Source organism: Meriones unguiculatus, chromosome 14, assembly GCF_030254825.1.
Source record: "Meriones unguiculatus strain TT.TT164.6M chromosome 14, Bangor_MerUng_6.1, whole genome shotgun sequence".
Classification (NCBI taxonomy): domain Eukaryota; kingdom Metazoa; phylum Chordata; class Mammalia; order Rodentia; family Muridae; genus Meriones; species Meriones unguiculatus.
The window spans coordinates 17,412,254-17,432,241 of record NC_083361.1 but is presented as its reverse complement, the minus strand read 5'-3'; the positions used below and the strand labels follow the sequence as shown (position 1 = coordinate 17,432,241).

At 40.9% G+C, this 19,988-nt stretch overlaps 1 protein-coding gene across 4 annotated transcripts in view; it reads left to right on the top strand.

Moving 5' to 3' along the window:
- The first annotated feature begins 3,026 nt into the window (after positions 1-3,026).
- Positions 3,027-19,988, top strand: part of Tnrc6a (trinucleotide repeat containing adaptor 6A) — a 77,125-nt gene continuing 60,163 nt past the window's right edge. For 3 of the 4 annotated variants that reach the window (XM_060366895.1, XM_021655009.2, XM_021655002.2), the window contains exons 1-2: positions 3,028-3,427; positions 3,792-3,839. In XM_060366895.1, coding sequence (XP_060222878.1) covers positions 3,423-3,427; positions 3,792-3,839 — 53 coding nt within the window. In that variant the 5' untranslated portion in view covers positions 3,028-3,422. Of the gene's footprint in view, positions 3,428-3,791; positions 3,840-19,988 lie in introns of all 4 variants that reach the window. The other variant, XM_060366896.1, reaches the window with a different exon arrangement.

Here is a 19,988-nt window from a genome sequence, read left to right as displayed (position 1 = left end):
TGAGTCCCTGTGTGAAAACAAAAGCAAATGCCAAACTGTATGAGTGAATTTATTTTCTGTTTGCTCAGAACTGGACTTAGAATTGTTTGCTTTTTTAAAGCAATGGTGAGTGCAGTGTAAGTACAGTTTTTGAGGTGTAATTGACTAGATTCAGCTATGCCAGTCTCTGTGTGGGACATAGCTTCTTTTGAGTCTTTTGAGCATTTACATACTGAGTGGCATTTGATTTTCTTTGTTACTTTATGTCTCTTTTACAGTATACATATATATATGCTTGTATATTTGAAATTATTATATTTGGTAGATTGGCTATACATAGTAGATTAGATTATCTATGATCATCATTTGGGCTGGCAATGGGTTGTATTTGTAAAGTATTTATTATCAAAAAAGAATATAAGGTGTAATCTAGTTGAGATCTGCAACATAGTGGTGTGAAGGGGGCTTTGGAGCCAAACTCCTCTCTCTCTCTCTCTCTCTCTCTCTCTCTCTCTCTCTCTATATATATATATATATATATATATACACATATATCTTAATATATGTGTATATATATGTATATGTGTACATATATATCTTAATCACTTATTACTTACAGGGTTTTGGGAAGATTAATCATGGCATTGGCACAGGGGGTGTCATGCTCCTACCTCAGTGGGCTGTACAAAGACAACAATCAGTGACTAATTAGTATTTGTAAAATATTTAGAACAGTTTGGGATAGCACTCATCAAGTACTAAAGAAACTGTAACTAAATGAAGTAAACACACCCTTTTCAGGATAACGTATCCACGTTCATATGTTCAAGTTTTTTTTTTTTTTTTTTCCATTTACCATTGCGGAGACTTTCTAAATGTAAAAATATTGGCTGGAGATGTACAGTGGTCGGTTGTACAGTGGTTCTTAGCGTACATTTTTGCTAGCTCAGCATTGCCTGGTGTCTGGGGAGGCCAGAGGACATTAGGTATCCTGGAGTTACAGACAGTTGTGAACCACCATATGAATGTTGGGAACTGAACCCGGGTTCTCTGAAAAGAGCAGCAAGTGCTCTTAACTAAACTGAACTGTTTTCTGCAGCCTGGGGTTGTGTTTTTTGATAAAGCAAGAAAAATGAATCCCTACCTTCCGAGTGCATAGTTTGTGAATAGTCAGTTCATCATTTAACTTTCTCAGTAAGGCAAGGAAGAGAGATTGGAGAAAACGGGTGTGAGGTAACCACGGGAACTGAGCAGAAACAAGGGCAAATAGATGAAAGGTCCTGTCTTAGTTTGTCTTCTGCTACTGCGATGAACGCCATGTTGACAAGCAACGTGGGGAGAAGAGGGCTTATTTTGGCTTACAGTTCATTCTCCCATCACACAGGGAAGTCAGAGGGGGAACTGGAGGCAAGAACCTGGAGGCAGGAGCGAATCAGAGACTGTTTGCTGGCTTGCTCCCTGTGGCTTGTAACCTGCTTTCTCACACAGCCAGGGATGGTCTGCCCGAGGGTGGACCTTACTACCCACGGTGAGCTGGGTCCTTCCACATCATTTATTAATCAAGAAAATGCCTATAGACTTGCCTCCAGGCAATTTGATGGGGGCATTTTCTCTTTTGGGGTTCCTCTTCCCAGACGAGGAACTTCTGGCTTGTGTCAGCTTAACAGAGAACCTAACCAGGATAGATCCTTCTTAAATTTGAAGCTGGGCATATATGTAGAACACTAGCACTCAGAAGACAGAGAGGCTCGCATGAGTTTGATTCCAGTCTGGCCTACATAGAGCGATCTAGGCTAGCCACGGCTAGAGTAAGGCTCCATCTCAAGGGAGGGAAAAAAAAAAAGTAAAAACTACTGGCATTTAACTGGTACTCTTCATTTTACATTTTGTAAAAGAAATTAAAAAAAAAATGTTTATAGGCTCCTAAAATTACAACCACGAGAAGAAGAAAAACGTATAACAGTAGTGAACATTCTGGTTCACATTTTAGTTCTTTCTGAGCATTCATTCATTAGTGTGCCTACTACAATACACATTTCTCCCGGAGCAGAACCAGACAGTCACAGAGCTTGTTTCCTGGGAGAGACTGAAGCAGGTTTAAACCAGTTTAAGGACTTAGGATAGAAAAAGAGCAAGAGGAAGTAATTGACAGAGCGAGTTTCCTGAGAAAGCTCCTCGAGCAGCGGCAGGGATGGATTTTAAGTAGAGGAGAAATTTGCAGATTACAGGAAGCACTGTACACACTGAACATACAAGAATATCTGTGTACTTATGTGCATTATAATAATCGTCTTAACGCATCATATTGCTGCACCTACCTGTAGGTATGTTTCTTATTGTATTTACATTCAGGTACGTGTCTACACTGTAATTAAAAAAATCATTGTAATAATTATATCTTTATGTATTTACATGTAGATTCATCTACATGTACTTAATCTACAGGCATTCATCTTACAATGTCCACAAATATAAGCATCTTTGGGTGTTCACATGTTTTTCTGAGAACTAGTTTTCTGCGTTTTCATCCTTTCACTGTAACCAAGTCCCCGGGCCGTTATTTGCCACTCCATCTTTTCACGTATTTCAAGTAGCTCCATTTAATGCCACCTCATAACGTTGGACTTTGTAGCTGGTTACAGCTTTTCCAACCACTTCAGTGCCTTGAGTTAATACCTTGATCTTGATGTACCTGAGAATAATACCCCAAATGATTATTTCTTGAGGAGAAATTCGTGCAAGTGGAATTGCTGAGTCAAGGGTGTGTAAAATTCTGAGGCACAAAATCGTATGAAAACCTCAGGTACGCATTTCTCACCCGAGAAGAGGCGTAAGCAGACAGGTTAATAAATCTGGCTTAAGGTCAAAAGTGATTAGATGTGGGTGAATTTAAAAACGGCGCGGGCTCCTCGGCCAGCGGCAGGGGTAGAATTTGCGGTTTGGTGGATTTTTTTTTTTTTTAAAGGCGTATTTCTGCGAGGGAGGGGCCGGGCAGAGGCGAAGGAAACTTGTGTCGCAGTAAAGAAGGAGGAGGGGAGGATCGGAGTCAAACCCGAGCTGGCCTCGGCCAGAAAGGCTGCGCTCCGCGCTCGCCGGCCACCAGGTCCGCTCGTGGGGAGCCTCGGAGTTCCCCGAGAGCCCCGGCGAGGTGCCGGCCGCGTCAGGCGGTTGCCAAGCGTCTGCCTTGTCCAGCAGGCCTAGTTGCTAGGGCCTCCATCTTGGGGCCCCGGGGCCACTGCGCCCCCGGAAGGGGTTGCGAGTGGGGCATTCACTTCCGGTCTGGGGCCTGCGGCGGCAGCGGTGGCGGCGGCGGCGGCGGCAGCGGGTCGGTGTAGAAAATGGCGCTGGTGCAGCGGCTCGGGCCTGTCCCCGCGGCGCTGCGGAGGGCTTGAGGCTCGCGAGCCTCGTTCCCCGCGCCCCACGCGCTCGTGCACTTTACACACATGAGGTGAGCGGACCGGAGGGGAGTCTCGCTCGGGCCGGGGAGCCAGCCGACGGCGCTGCCGCAGGACCCCCCCCCCCCCCAGGCTGCGGGGCGGCGGCGCGGCGCGGGGCAGTCCCCGGGGGCGCGGGCCTGGGCGGGAGGCGCGGGCGGCCCGGGAGGCTTGGAGCCCGCGCGGGCTGCGGCTCTGGGCTCGGCGGCCCTGGGCTCGGCGGCCCGCAGCGCTGCAGCCCGCAGCCCCGCCCCTCCCCCACCGCGCGGGCGCTCTGCCGCAGCAGCTCCGTTTTCACGCGCATCCCCCTCCCCCCGGTTTTTTATTTATTTGTTTTTGTTTTTGTTTTTGTTTTTTGTATCTTGTTTCCTATTTCAGAGAATTGGAAGCTAAAGCTACCAAAGACGTAGAGAGAAATCTTAGCAGGTAAGATGGGCGAGCCTTCAGTCTCCCGCCCCTTTATAATCGTGTTTTTCCACTCTGCTTCGCTCTTCCTGGGTTTATGGCAACCTCCCCCCCCCCAATCCCCCACCCCTTGTCATTTGCCTTTGCACTCAGGGAACAGACATTCGGGAGAAACGGCCTCAGGGAATATTGCATGGAGGGGGGGGTCATTGCAGGGAGACGAGTAATTACGAGTGTGTTCGTTCTTAAAAAGAAAAGCAAAAGGCAGTTCTTGTAAACTTAGTTAAAGCATTCTCACCCTTTTAGAATTTAATTAGGGGACTTGTGCATTAATTACTATTGTAAATGGTTGCAGGCATTGTGTGACTCATGATTGAGGCGGCCCTTATGGCGGGCTGTCAAACTGTTTTGGCTTCCCCGTTATTACTTTGTAGCTAAATTGTTGCCTTTATAAAAAGACACTATGTGTTCGCATTTTTTTCCCTCTCGGTCTCTGCACATTGTAGTCAGGCGGATTCTGTTGCATTGGAAACAGTTTCGTCCTTGAACTTCATCGAGCATAAACTGCGTTTTGTTTTTCTTTGAAACTATATTTTAGTCTGTGTTCAGTGTGTGCTCTTTTATCAGTTGGGAAAGTAATTAAAAATTGTCCCCGGTAAGCGATTATCACTTCTGTTGGGCCTGCTTTTGTATTGGTAACTTCAGCATCAAATACTACCTCAAAAGAGGGTTTTTTGTTGTTGTTGTTATTTTTTTTTTGTCCTCCACCCCCAAGTGATGCATTTCTGGAAAACGTTTAGTTTTATTGAGCTGTAATTGCTTCAACATCAGGAAATTGCACTATACTTAACCCTTTTTCAGATTCACTTTTAGAAATAGGCTCTTCCTTTCTTGTTTGCTTTTTTCTTTTGCATCATTTATAATACAAACAGCTTCATTTGTTTTAGTTTTTAATATGGCTTACATTTGTTTATTGGAAGTTCTAGGCCTATGTTTGGGTTATTAACAGCACACTTGTAATTACACAGGTATTTTTCACCATGTAGAATTGTTCCAAATTTCTGGCTCTTTGATATTTATAAATGTTAATCTGTTGGGTTGACTGTTAAAGAATCTGTTCTCTTGGCAAAGAACAGCATTGGCTTACCCAGTACGGTTTTCTGGAACTCTTAAATATTATGGAATCATGTAAAAGGGACATTAAAGCTAATATCGGTGGCTAAGTAACTGTCAGCTGGATGTTTAAACATGTTGTCAAAAACTGGGAAAGAAATAATAAAATACAGAGCCAAACAAAATAGATTGAATTATTAATGTGTAATTTTAGTAATAGTGTAGGTTTTGGATCTATTTCTCCTTCCATTTTTGTTTTGTCAGGTAACTGCATAGGCCTTGTTTCTGTTAGGGTACTTGGAACTTAGGTAAACATTGTAAAGCAAGCATGATTTTCATTTCGTTGTTATTGGGCAGAACTTGGAGTCTCTTCTCTTGGCCTTGTATCAGAGTTTGAATTCCAGCTCTGCCACTTAAAATGACCTTGACTCTTGGCAGGTCACTTAGCTTCTCTGTGTCTATGAAAGGAGAGGCTTGGGCCATCCAGTTACTAAGGTCTGTTAGGCCCCTTGGGTCACATAAAAAGGAATCAGATGCCGTCAGTGTCCTCAGGGGGCATGTATAGTCTGGTAGGGAAACTATAATAGTACATAAATAACAGTAACACGAGGTAGTTGATATAGGGGGTCAAAAGGAGATGGCATTCCATTCGTGTGCTTGGGGCGCTTCAGCTGATCCTAAGATAAGAAAAATAAAATTATTGGCATTTTAGGGCAGGATGCCGAGTTCTTTTTGTTTAAGGTTAGTGTGCTTTGAGTAGGGAGACGTGATTAGATTAGATGGGCACATGCTTCATTTTTACCAAGTGAGAAAGTATTGCACTTTACCCACTAGTACCCTACTCAGGAAGTCATGGTTGGTAGTATTCACCCGAGTAAACTGAGTATTTTCTAGGACCCAGTGAAAGGAAGAATGTTGGCAAACTTAACATCTGTTCATCATCTTCCTGAGTACCCATCCAAAGACTTGGCATGCCTCCTTACCCTTGAGAGTCTGGGTGAATTAGGCATTCTTAGTTCTGCTTTACATGTAAGAAGTTTGAGGTATGAGGTTAAGTAGCAGAAGGTCCTACCACTAGTGATTGCAGGAGCCATCATGCTGTGTTTAAACTCTCTTACTGAAGGTTAAGATGCTTCACTTTAAAAAAATTGGAGAATTTCTTTTAGAGAATAGAACCCACAATTGCACGTAGTATGTTTATCTTGAAGTTTCTCACTACGGACACCGCTCACATTGTGGACCAGCTAAGTAACTATTTGAGGACTGTCTTTGTAGTGTAGGATGTCCAGCATCACCAGGAGTACTCCCTGTGCAGTGTTTGTAATCATCTCAGTGTTTTTAGGTTCTGACAGAGGTCAATAGGGATGAAAAGTGGGGCTGGGGGACATCACTGTTGGAGATCTGGGTTTGGGTTCTGAACATGAAAAGTCCTAAATATTAAATGATGAATGCATATAAGCTTTTTTGTTTGTTTTTGTTTTTGTTTTTGTTTTTTTGTATCATGGAAGTGCAGCAAACCCTACTATGTGTGTCTCTAGCTTGGAATCTCTGTTCTGTGCACCATTCTTGTGTTGCCATTCTTTCTTTCCTGTGAGAAGTGGCAAATCCTTACCAAGACAGTACTAGGGGCCAGTTAAGTAAAATAGCACTAAGGATAAATTAGCTCCACTACCCCAGGTAGGCTAGCTTTTAAAAGTCATTGTTGGCCTTTAGAAATGTCTCAACCACATACATTCAAAAAGAGGGAGCTGTAATGTCTAGATGAGGGTGACTACCATTGGAGTGGGACTAAGGAAACAAATCCACTTTGGCCTGCAGAGAGGATATTACTAGAACAGTAGAGGTAAAGACTCGAACTCCAGTAAGCACGCAGGAACTTCGTCTAGCAGAAATAGCGAGCAGTTGATCAGTCTGTTTTAAGGCTTGGGGTGTGGAGGTTTGAATGTCAGCCTGGGAACTTAGATAGGATCTTTAGATGGTCTTAGGAGATGCTGCCTATGTTCTGGTAGGATACCAAGTGAGCAGAAACTTCAGTCTGGAAATTGTGACCAGGTGTAATTACGGGCACTAGTTGTCTACGTGGAAGTTGATGAAGATTTGCTTGGAAGTGGTAGTAGAGAGAGGTGAAGTGTGAAATACTAAGGAAGTGGAACCAGGGTGTTCAGAGCAGGTTAGTTGTGAGAGAGTTTAAATAGTTAGGCTTCTCCATTTAGGATAAACAAGAGATTGACCCAGCCTCAGAGTGAAAGAGAAGTTTACGTGAGGAGAAACAATGGTAAGTTAAAATTACCAGTTACAGGGGAAGCAGAAACCTTCTTTTAACTAGTACAACTCATCTGATGCAAAGCAATTAAAAAAAATGTTTTAATGTGTATGGGTGTTTTGCTTTGCCTGCATAGATGTCTGTGTGTACATTGGTCCCTGGTATACATGGAAGTTAGAAGAGGGCATCCGACCCTGGGAAGTGCTGTTACAGATGGTTGTGAACAGCCGGTGTTTTTAACTGCTGAACCTTCCTCCCAGCCCCCAACTTTTATATTTTTTGAAAGTATTTTTGGAGGCTAAAGTTACAGAATTACTGAATTCAGAGCTGGACCTTACGGTAGATATCAGCTGGTATTTATTATTTTTTCAGGTGAGAAAATTATGATTGAGAGATAGTCTTCAAATGACAGCTGGGATTCCAGCAGGCTTTCTCATTCCAATTCTAGTGTTTTCACTGCCCATTAGATAAAATATAATTTATGTTTCTGCTTTCTTTCTGAAAACAATTATGTCAATATAGTTCATGTGCCTTGTAGTGATTTCTGTAAGTTAGGTGTATTGTGTAAGTAGAAGTTAACATAATTTGTGATACTGATCACAGCTCTCAAACCAACCATTAAATGCCATTATATCACAAATATTAAAGGTGTTATAAACCATATAGCATCTAATGGGGGACACTTGTTTGAACCATGGATGTCTGGAACCAGAGGCTGTATCACAGGAGACCCTAGACAACAGGAGTAAGCCAGGGTGTATGTCTCTAGATAAGATTACCTGTTCTTGCCATTGAGCTTTCATTGTTTAGGGGAAGAGCATTCTAATTTTGTTAGGCTTTTCTGTTGCTTCCTCTGATGTGGCTTGCAGGTTAGGCTTCTTTCTGGCTTAATTTGGAGATTATGTGGTAAATTGGCTGCTAGAATAAATGAATACAGACTGGGAGCTTAACTTAAAACTGACAGTACTCTGGGAAATTTGAACATAAACATCATAAAAATAATTTATAATGTATATAATAGTTTATATCAAATATATGAAAGTATAGTTTGAAAGACAGTCTTTTATAGTTTAATTTTATGACAACCCCAGAAATACTGCCCATGATTGGAAATACTGAAATGGCATGTGTTACATGTATTTCATTTGGTCTGGACTAATCTTACTCCAAATCACCTTCTATTTTTCATTAAAAAAAAAGAACATAAAATCATTTGAGGGCTGTAGAGATAGCTAGACAGTTAAGAGCTCTTGTTGCTCTTACCCAGGACCCACGTTCCATTTAAGTTCAGTTGTTTTCAGCCCCACATTGGCCAGCTCCCGCCCACTGTAACTCCAGCTCCAGGGGATCTGGTGTCCTCTCTAGACTCCACGGTACTTGCACTCACACATGCGCATAGAAACATAATTAAGAATAGTTAATCTTAACAAAAAGCCACTTTTAGCAAAGTAGCAGAATTAGTGTAGCCCTCATCTACATCCCTGCTTCTCATGATGATTTTGTCATTTACACTCCACTCTCCAAATAGAGCAGTATGTCTCACACAGTAAAGAGGATCTTGTACATAACGGTCAAATGACCAAACATGGAACATTTAACTTTACGTTAAGGTTTAGTCCACATTCACTTATTTTCAGTTGTCCTGGTGGAGTTTCTTCCCAACATTCCTTGATCATCCAGGGTTGCTGTAGCTGTCTTGTCTCTGAAGCTTCCTTACTGCTCCTTTCATGACAGTGCAATTTTTTGATTAGTTGTTTTACAGAATTTTGGGTTTGTCTGAACACTTGTGAATGACCGGATTGAGGGTAAATCTTTGTGGCTAAAGGGTCCCGCCAATGATATTCTGAGCATATCCTTGCAGGTGCTCTCCTTGATCCCTTCAAGGTGAGTTCTCTGAAGGATTACTCACCACTTGCACGTTGATACTGGCCTACTTAGTGTTTCTTTCATCTTTAGGAAATGCTACTTGGTTTAAACTGAAATGAAAAATGTTAAATTTACAAAAATTGCAAGTCTACTTTAAATTTATGTATGGTTGTGATGGCTACCTTTTTTGTTTGTTTGTTTTTGTTTATTTATTTTTTTTGAAGCCAGCTTTCTTATTGGTGGACCTAAAAGTTGTCTTCAACTTTGATTAGTGATGGATGAATAAACTTGGTAAGAAATGAAGTATTGCTTAGGTTTGTGATGTGTATTTTGTGTGTGTGTGTGTGTTTGTTTGTTTGTTTGTTTGTTTTTGAGACATTCCCCCGAGGAAGCCCAACTTGGCCTGGAATTTGGGATTCTCCTCCCTTATATACTTCCCAGCCCGGAGGCTATGGATTTGCACCGTCATGCCCCGTATTTAAGGTAGCCTGGCATCATGGCAGCAGACAAGACACTGGTGCTGATGTGCAAGGGGCCGTGGATGAAAATAATTATTTTGAAATACTGAACATGTGTTTGATCAAAACACACAAACAAAAATCCCCAGAACCTAACAGGATATAGCTCTTAGTATTTATCACTGTCAAAGATTTGGTATGCATTTGAGTGGCTGTCAGAAGAGTTAAACTAAGATTGAAGAGAGACTAGGCTTTTTCTTAGTCTTAAAAGGAGATCCATGAACGTAAATATAGTTAAAGTCCTATTTAAGTCTTCTTACTTTAAACATCCTTTGCATACTCTGTGTTGAGTTTGCTAGGCAGCAGAAATCCTAGCATTTTCTTTTTTGTAACCAGAGAAATGTTTGAGTTTTCGGCAGTACGGCAGTAGTGTTACATGACAATGACTCAGCTTCCCATTTTAAATGGAATGTTCAAAACAAATTGAAACCTACTTGAAGATTTTATACTTTGAACCTTAAAAGATATTTTCTGCAAATAGCAATTGATTGGATTTTGTATAACAAACAAGACTGAGACAACTCACTTGTTTCGCAGTTCTTCCTAGGGAATTGTAGTCTGATAGCATTTATTGGGCCATTTGCGATACTGAATTTTTTTTTTTATAGTGACGGCATCTATGTTTTGTTGACTCTAGCCCCATCTTCCGTGTATTTGTCCTCTGAGAAAGCATAAGTGAACTAGCAGGAGGAAATGGTGCTGCCTGGTGCCTAAATATACACTGATCTGAAGAGAGTTCCAGCATTACTTTACCTGTTGTTAACTGTTGAAAAGGGTGCAAGAACAATGCATTCTTGTTGTGACTCCTCAAACAGGTGTGAGGCATATACATGAGACTCAGTGGGCATGTGGTAGGTTGTTTGTTTATGTGGTCCTTTTGGGTCCCATCTCTAGTGGGGGTGCACCTAAATCCTAGCTCTTCTGAGGTAGAGGCAGGGGGAACCCAAATTTAAGGTCAACCCTTGCTACATAGCAAGTTCAAGGCCATCTGGGCTACATGAGACCTTGTCACAAACAAAGTATAAAAATGGAAAGGGATATAAATAAGCATTCTCTGCGTTCCTGCGGGTTAGCATTTCAGGCCAGTTATAAGACAATTATTGAAAACTTCTGGTTCCCTAGTGGCTATGGAACCAGAGCTTAAACTCCTGTCCAGTGCTAGTATTGTTTAGTGCTGTCCTGATTTGATTGATCCTCAAATTTCTCAGAAGGTCCTACCTCCTCATGTATTCTCATTGGCCTTGAACTCACTATCCCTGCCTGAGTGCTGAGCTTATAGGCACGAACTCTCATCTTTTTAGTGGTATCTTGATGAAGATCAAATTTCCATGTGTGTGAAGTATATAGATTGTACATTCATCACCTCTCATTCCAGAACATGTTTATACTCAAACTCCTTGCTCTAAATTCCAAATATTTAGCAGTCACTCCTCATTTAGCCTGCCTTCTAGCACTGCCCTCCACTAGTGATTGTCCTCTTCTGGACATTAATAAATAGAATCATCCACTAGAATTTTTTAGCGTTTGTGTCTACTTAGTGCATTTTCAAGCTTTACCCATGTTTTATCATTGTCAGAACTTCATTCCTTTTAATGGGTGAGAAATACCATCCCATTGTGCAGAATTGCCATCTTTTGTTTATATAAATAGGTGTTTTAAAAATTTTTTTTTAGTTTGTATTGCTAGGACTTGAACCCAGGGCTTCATAAATGCCAAGCATATGCTGCCCTGGTGAGCCCTTTCCTCAGCACTGTGCCACTTTGATTCATCTCTGCATCATTTTGTAGGAATTTCAGCTTTCGCTGAAGGATTGAACAAAGCTGCCTTTTACGTTTGTGTACTAGTATTTGTATGGCTGTGTTTTGCTTCTGTTGAATATCTACCTAAGAGTGGAATTGTGGTTTTGTATGATAGCTGTAACTTTGAGGAGCTGCCAGGCTGTGTACAATGCAGCCACACTAGCAGCTGCTCTTCTTCACATCTGTGCTGACACTTGTCCTTTTTAATTGGTGATAGCAGGCATCTCTGTGGACGAAGACATCTCATTGTGGTTTTGATTTGCATTTCCCTAATGACTAAGGATGTTGAACATCCTTTCCTGGCTGTTTGATTTGGAGAAATGTCTATTTATAGTCTTGTCTATTTTTAAATTCTAGTTTTGATTTTTGTTTTTCTTTTTGAGGTAGGGTCTCACTGCTACTCTGGCTGGTCTGAAATTTGCTATACAGACCATTCTGGCCATAACAAAACAGATTTACCTACTCTGCCTTCTGAGTGCTGGGATTAAAGATGTCCATCACTATGCCTGGCTTGTTTTTAAATTTTGAAGTGGGTGGGTTTTTGGTTTTTTGAAACAGGGTTTCATGTAGTACAGGCTAGCCTCAAACCTGGCAGATAGCTGAGGGTGACTTTGAACCCTTTGATCCCCTTGCTTCCTCTGTCTCCGCATGCTGGGTGAGCAAGCATTTGGGTTTTGTTTTGTATTGTTAAGTTTGAAGGGTTCTTATGTAGATTAGAAATGTCTTTTATATTATGTATGATTTACAAGTATTTAAGTATTTTCTTCTCTTCTCAAAGTTCTTTTTATTAGTCCTCTGAAACACAAATATTTAGTTTTACTTATCTGTAATAGTTCTGTTGCTTGTGCTATTGTTAGTCATTCCATTCCTTTGTTTTATAACAGTTTTATGGATTTTACATGTTTAGGTCTGTGTCACATTTTGAGGTTTTTTTTTTTTTTTTTTTTTTTTTGTATGATGTGAGGGTACCAACCATTCTTAAATTTTCCAGTTGTTTGGCCCCATTTGTTGAAAAGATGGTTTCTCTAGTGTCCTTGAAGTTCAGGCGCTCATTTTGCAGAGTGTTGTCTCAGGATTCTGTGTCATTTTGTCCAATGGCCGTCCTTGGGCCAATTTCCACTGTCTTGTAGTTAGGCTTGAAATCAGCACCGGGGTCCTCCCAGTTCTCTCCTTTTCAGGGTCCCATTGGTCCCGGTATTTCTTTGAGAGGTTTTGCATAAGTTTGTCAGTTTTAATGAAAAAGTTGTGCTTTTTATAGATCAGCTTAGATAATATCACCATCTTAATGACAGCATGTCTTCTAGTTCATAAACAGAATCTTTCCAGGTATTAGCTGTTTATTTTTTCAAAGATGTACTGTGTTTTAAGTACACAATTTGTACTTTTGTAAGATCTATTCCTAAGTATGCTATCTGAAATGGAATTATCTACTTCATTAGTTGGTACTAGGGATAGAAACCAGAACTTTAAGCATACTCAACATGTGCTTGATCACAGCTACACCCACAATCTCTGCTGTCTGTGAATAGAGATAGATTTGCGTTTTCCTTTCTGGTCTTGCTGTGTGTCTGTTTGCCTGTTGACTGAGTCCTCCTTCCCTTTTTCTCAGGATTTATTATTATTTACGTGCATGGGTGTTTTGCCAGCATGTATGCCTGTGATGCTGGAAGAGGGTGTTAGATCCCCTGGAACTGGAGTTACAGATGGTTGTGAGCTGCCACCAAACCTGGATCCACTGTGCCATATTTCTAGCCCCTGTTGGTTTTGTTTGTCTGTTTTATATAGTGTTGAAAACAAATGTCAAGATTGGTTATGTTTATCACTTACTACCTCTGATGTAAGCTGTGGGCTTTTCTGTAACTGCCCTATGTCAGTTTAATGAACTTTTCTTCTAAACCCAGCTTGATGGCTTCTCTTGGTGAAAGTGTTTCGTATACTGGTACTATCATGTCACTGTCTTCATTCTGTTAACATTGTATTACACTAATCTTTGCATGTTAAACCAACCTTGCATTCTTGAGATGAATTCCTTAATGCATTGGACTTTTTTTGTTCATGTATTTGTATTTCTATTTTCTTTCTTCCTTTATTCCAAGACAGGATTTCTCTGTGTAGTCCTGGCTGTCCTGGAATTCTGTCTGTAGACCAGGCTGGCCTCCAAAGACAGGCCTGCTCCTGCCTCCAGAGTGCTGGGATTAAAGGTGTGTGCAATTATGTGTTTGTATTTCTAATGGCTGTAATCTGTATTGACTGTGAATCTGTGTTCTATTACGTGTTTTTGGTTTGTGGTATTTGACTTAGAATCTAGGGGCTATTGGCAGTTACTTTGGGAGGTATCACATGCTGCATTGTGCTTTAAGAGTTGTTTTTATGTATTCAGTTCCTTTACTCCTGCTTAGCCTTCTTTCTATTCTAGCCTGCCAGTGTCTTACAGTGAGTTTTATGTAGCTAATGATTGGTGTACACTTACTGTGTGCATTCAGTTAGCACTTAGGGGTGTACAGTTGGACCTCATTAACTAGAGGATAGAGGCTTGTGAGGTGTTGAATGTGTTTGTAAGGCCACGTAAGCTGCTGCTGGAGGTGAGTTTAAGTTCTGCTCTTCTTGATATAGGCCCCAGAACTCTGTAGTGCACGCTGTGCTTAGGAAGGGTTCCTTTGATCTGGTCTTTGAGGAGAGGAGTGTGTGGGTGGGGATAAGTGAAAGGAGTACAGTTACAGCATTTCAGTAAAGGGAAGGAAGCAGGGATTGTTGTCTAATTAAAAGCCCTCTGTGCCAGGGAGTACAGTTCAAGTAGAACTGGTTTTGTCCCTGGACCAGTAATTAGTTCTTTCTGAAACAGTGAGATTAACATCTAAAATAATTAGACCATGTATATTGTTTAATTGGAGGTCAAAGGTGAGATTTGTATTGGTTGGAAAGAAATGTGAAGGAAGTAGTAATTGAGCTAAGCTTCAGAAAGGGGGTGGGATTAGGGATTTAGGTAGGCAGCTCTCTGTCTGAGTGAGCTGTTATAGCCGTGTACCTGACAAGGCATGCAAGAGTGTCTTTAATTAACAGTGATGGGAGTGATATCAATACTGTATTTCAGGGTTGCAGGTTCAAGATAAATATTTCCAACACTACAGGCCGTAGAGTGCTGCTTTCCTGATGGTGGAATATCCCTTTTAATTAACTTTTCTCAACCTAAACTTTCATTTTTATTCCCCTTTTTATATGTATAATATTTTTACCACTTGAGAGCAACTTGCACACAAGATGCCCCTTTACCCCTAAACACTTGTGTTTTTAAAAATCAGAGCATTTTTTAAATTTAATTTTTTTATTTTAAGTGCATTAGTGTGAAGGTGTCAGATCCCTTGGGATTGGCATTACAGACAGTTGTGAGCTGCCATGTGGGTGCTGGGAATAGAACCTGGGTCCTTTGGAGGAGCAGATGGTGCTCTTAACCATCGAGCCATCTCTCCAACCTCCAGAGGCATTTTCTTAGTAATTACAGTGGCATTCTCATAGTTGGGGAAACAACACTGGCATTCATAATCGCTAATGCAAAGACCCTGTTAACATTTTATGTGTTGTTTCAGCACTGTTTATCACAGCAAGGCAAAAAGACGAGTTTTTTTCTGCTTGGTGGGTGGATATAAGGTCACAGGTGGTATTTGGTTTAGCTGCCTGTACTCTAGAACTGGTCGGCAGTCTTTGCAGTTTTCTGTTATGTAAAGAATGAAGGCTGTTTTTAGGTTGCTTCTTCGTTTCTGTTTGCTCCTCATTAGGCAGAGCTGTGTTTGGAGCAGGAGCAGCATAGGACTGAGGTGCTTTGCTTTGGGTGGAGAGTTCATGAAGCCACTTTGTCTTGTTGCTGTGGACATTAACCAAGTGCTGGGGTAGGGGTCATATGTCTGCTTTCGTCATAATTTGAGAACATGTACGTATTTTTTTATCAGTATATATTTTACAGTGAAGGTCTGTCTTCATTCCTTATTCACTTGTTTGTCCATCCATATCCTATGAAATCATGGGTTCTTATATTTTCAAAGGTCTATAATTCCTTATTAATGTTATTTATCTTATTGCTCAAATTCTGGGAATAATGAAGCTTCCTGTAAGACCCTGGACTGTGTATCACCTGAAGCGTCATCGCTAGCAGTTTTCCTGTTAGCTCCTCCTTTTCTTACCTTATGTAGATTCGTGTACCTGAAGCTGCTGTCTTAAACTCTCTATGTAGCTGCAGCTGACCTCGAGCTCCTGGTTTGCTTATGCCTCCCAGCTGCTGGGATTACAGGCACGCACTACCATCTTGACTTTTTTTAAAGTTAATATTTTGAAGTTTGCATACAAAATAGTTGGTTTGGTTATGGCATTTTCGTACATATATGTCAGTCTTCTCTGTTACTCTTCATCCTTCTCCCTCATTGTCTTCCTCATTCTCTGTTCTTCCTTCTTGCTGGTCCCCTTCACCAGCAAATAGTATAGTCCCTTTTCCTTCTGTATCATTTGACCATTAAAGTACTTCTGTACTTACAGATCTTCACTGTTGTGATTGAAAATAACCTGTTAATTCCCTTGTTCATAATTATTTTCACTGCTACCTTTATTCATTTTTTCCATATTAGTTTTTGTTTGTTTGTTTCACAAAGTTCGTTTTATTCTGCTGTGTTCATGTTACGGCACAAATTATCGGGAAACTCACTCCCTTACCAGTTTTTGCCCTAATGGGGTTCTGGTCCATTGTCTGGTGGTACTAGGTAGGTTATCAGTGACTTACTGTGTAGTGCTGACCAGCCTATTGATTAACACAAATCAAGACTGCGGAAAACAGAAAGGAAAGTGCGGTGGGTGGGATGTGTCAGGATAAAGAGGGCAGAGGATGATCTTCTGACAGATGTGATGGGGATTTTATAACGAGCTTGAGCATGCAGTTGATTTGTGTGTGAGGGTGACCTGCTGACTGATACAGAAGAGGTGTCTCCTGCTTCCTTTCCTAAAGCAGCCAGAAACCATCTGTCCTTGTCTCGTTTTGTCTGACAGCTAAGCCACATTTGAAAGCTTTAAAGTATAGTTACTATCAGTATCTTCATGCTATCAGCTGTCCCACTGTGTTGACTGTCTTTCAGTTCCTCTTTGCTTTTTCTTTGCATTATGATTTGGACATTACACATTCACTTGGCTTGCGTCTCACTGTACAATCAGTGTGCTTCCTGTTTTTACCCATCACTTTTATTTTCTACACGTCCATCTTGTATCAGTCCTGTTCATCTTTCAGGTTAGCCAGTCTTTATGCTCCCTCTGGTCCATGTCATTCTGGGATCTCCTGACAGGAAGAGCTCCTTTTCTTTTTTCTCTTTTTTGGTCTATAGAAACCTTGCCTTTTCAGGTTTGTTTTTTTTTTTTTTTTCATTGAATTTTTTTTAATTAATTACACTTTATTCACTTTGTATCCCCCCATAAGCCTTTTCAGGTTTTATAGGTCACTAGGAAGACCTACAGGACTCAGCATGTAGTTGTGTGGAATGTTTGTGATTTTGTGCATTTGTTACTATTCATGGGTCGTGATAGGGTTCATTTTCTTTGCCAGTTAAATAATTAAAAGGCCGGGGGAAAAAAATCTCAAGTAACGTGACAAGTAAACCAGGGGAAATTCTCAAACACAGTAGACAGACTCAGCCCATAAAGGCATTTATTAGACGTGAAGAAACGCTCAGACAGAACCCCCCCCACACACACACAGCAAATACACAAAAAGACTCTATAAAGGGAAGTAGGGGCTTTGGAAGCTGAAGACCAGCCTCTCCTTGAGGGGTGGGGATTTTTAAAGTTTTTGAAGGGTCTTCATACTCTAATTTAGGGTTGGTGTAAATTTAAATTTTTTAAAAAAGAAATTTATTGTCCAAGGTTTCTTTTGGAGTCTGGTCCTGTAGCATACTCTAAGGAGAAACTAGGATGTTAAATAAGTTGAATTGTGGTGCTAGTGCAGTTAAGATGGCTGATTAGCTCCCAATTGTCATGTAAAAATGTCCTGATCAGCCTTGAACTTGTTGAGGCAGTCCATCAGTGAGAGGGAGAAAAAGCACACAAGGCCTTTTTGAAAAAACTGCCAGGCTTTTGTCTCAGGTCAGGAGAGTAAAGAAGCAGCCACCATCTTGGAAGTCCACTGTCTTCATTAACTAGTCATGGACGTCCCCTCTCCTGGTCTTTCTACCTGTGAGGAAAGATGTCTAATTCCATGTCCCTCATAATGACAAGAAATTGAAAAAAGAAAATCAACAAAGAAAAAAGATGTGTAGGGTAAATTGCTGAGGAAACTAGTTGTCAGCTTGCAGTTACACTCTATGCTGCTGCAGAACATATGCTAAATTTTCACAGTATCAAGGGAAACATGCTTCAGATATTTGCCAGAAGCAGCTCTTGTTAGAAATTTGTTGTTCTTGGGCTGGAGTGAAGGCTTAACAGTTAAAAGCACTTGATGCTGTTGTGGTTTGTTTCCTAGCACCTACTTGGTGGCTTACAACCACACATAACTCAAGTTCCAGAGGATCTGAAGCCCTCTTCTGACTCCTTGGGCACTGGGTACACAGGTGGTTCACAGAAATGCAAGCATAATGCCCATACACATAAAATAAATCTGAATTTAAAATTTTTTTTTAAAAATATTGTCTAAGGTTTTTTTGGAGTCTGGTCCTATAGCACACTCCAAAGAGAAACTAGGATGGTAAGTAAGTTGAGTTGTGGTGCTTGTGCAGTTAAGGTACTGGGTTTCTACTCTTAGGAAATAAGAGCTATTGAAATCCAACTTTCTGACGTAGGCCAGGGATTAGTTGGTAGTTAACAGCTGCTGTGCTGATTTTGTTAACTTTTCAGCACACCATGCACTCTCACTCACAATCACATTTAACTGTGGGGCATGCCTAGCCTATGGTTTAATGTTTTCCTGTGGATTGTCCTGCTGCTACTATTTTGTAGTACCTACCTATGTATCATTCCCTTTTCAGAGGCTTAGAAGTAATGAATCACCTGAGAGTGACATGTACACATTTATCATGCATAGATACTTACATGTCTTAGCCTTTAGTCTACACTCCTAATAGCAGGGCACAGTAATTTCCTTGGAAAGGGATGTTGAAAGAACTGTAGGAGTAGGAGGAGCCGCCCAGTTCTAGAGTGTGTATTGCTGGTTGGCTGGAAGCCCTGGGCCTTCTAGCATTCTTGGTTCTCATTCATACCCCCTTCTAATCTTCTGCCCATCCTGCACCTTTAGCTGCTGGTGTGGAGACTTGGAAAGAGTCAAGAATAAATAAAAACAACAGAAAGAGCCTGCATTGTACCCATTGTACATTTTCAAAAGTCAGCCAACATTTTGTCAATTTTGTTTTTGTCAGTTTTCTTTTTTCTGTGGGGTGCAGTGATAGGTATGGAAAAGTGAAAATAGAACTAGCGTTGAAATTATTTTTGTACTAAATTAATGCATTCTTACCATAACACCCCAAATTAGAAATACATTTACTATTCTCTCTCTTTAAGATAGGTTCTTATTATATAGCTCAGGCTAGCCTCAATCTTGTGTTGTAGATGAGGATGGCTTTGCACTCCTGATCTTTCTGCTTTCACCTTCTAAGTGCTAGGAAAACAGCTGTTGGCTGCCATACTGGTACATGTTTAATGTGCTTTAAAAAATAATGTTTCTTTAAATACTCTCTAGCTTAAGGTTTCACCGATGTTTTAATTTCAGATTCAAGAGGTTATTTTTCTGTGTCATCTTTAATGCCTAAAGTAATACAGACATAACACTGACACGCAACTTAAATAAATGTTAATTTGTATCTGTCTGTCTGTATTTCCTTATCTGCCTATCTATCTGTTTTTGCTGGGCGGTAATGGTGCATGCCTTTAATCCCAGCACTTGGGAGGCGGAGGCAAGTAGATCTCTGAGTTTGAAGCCACTTGGTGAGTGAGTTCCAGGACAGCCTAGGAATAGTACTGTTTGTGAATCTACAAGTTTCGTTCTTTCCTTTACTGTGTTAGGGACATTTCTTTCAGTGAGTATGCAGATCAGCGCCTTTCATTATGCTGAGCATGCAGCAGCCATTTCTTTACTAATGGGCCTTCCAGTGTTTGCCCTATGGTTTTCCCTTATCCTTTGAATGTCAGCCCCTGTTACATTTTGAGGAGATCTGTAGCATGTGTGTTAAGTAAGTTACGAAGGAGAAGATACTTGCTAACTTAAAAAAAAAAAAACAAGCACTAAAATAAAGTTTGAGAAAAGAGAAAAATCAGAAAAGGAAGAGCCTCTATTTGACAGGAGACCATGAAGAACAAATGTTAATAATAGGACAGTATCTTAACACAGTGTTTGGGGTGCCACTCCTTTTCTCAGTCTTGGGAAATATTGGGAAGCAAACTTGTTTTGTTGTTGTTGTTTTTCTGATAGAGGACCTCACTATGTAGCGTGGTCTAACCTCGGACTTGGGACCCTCTTGTCTGTGCATGCTGGTGTTTAGCACACCTGGCTATATCTAAGTTCTATCCTGGTGACACTGAGGCTGAAGAAAGCCAAGGAATTAGAGCGTTTGCTTTTGAGTCTTTCCTATCTCAAGAGAGGGACATGGGTTTATTT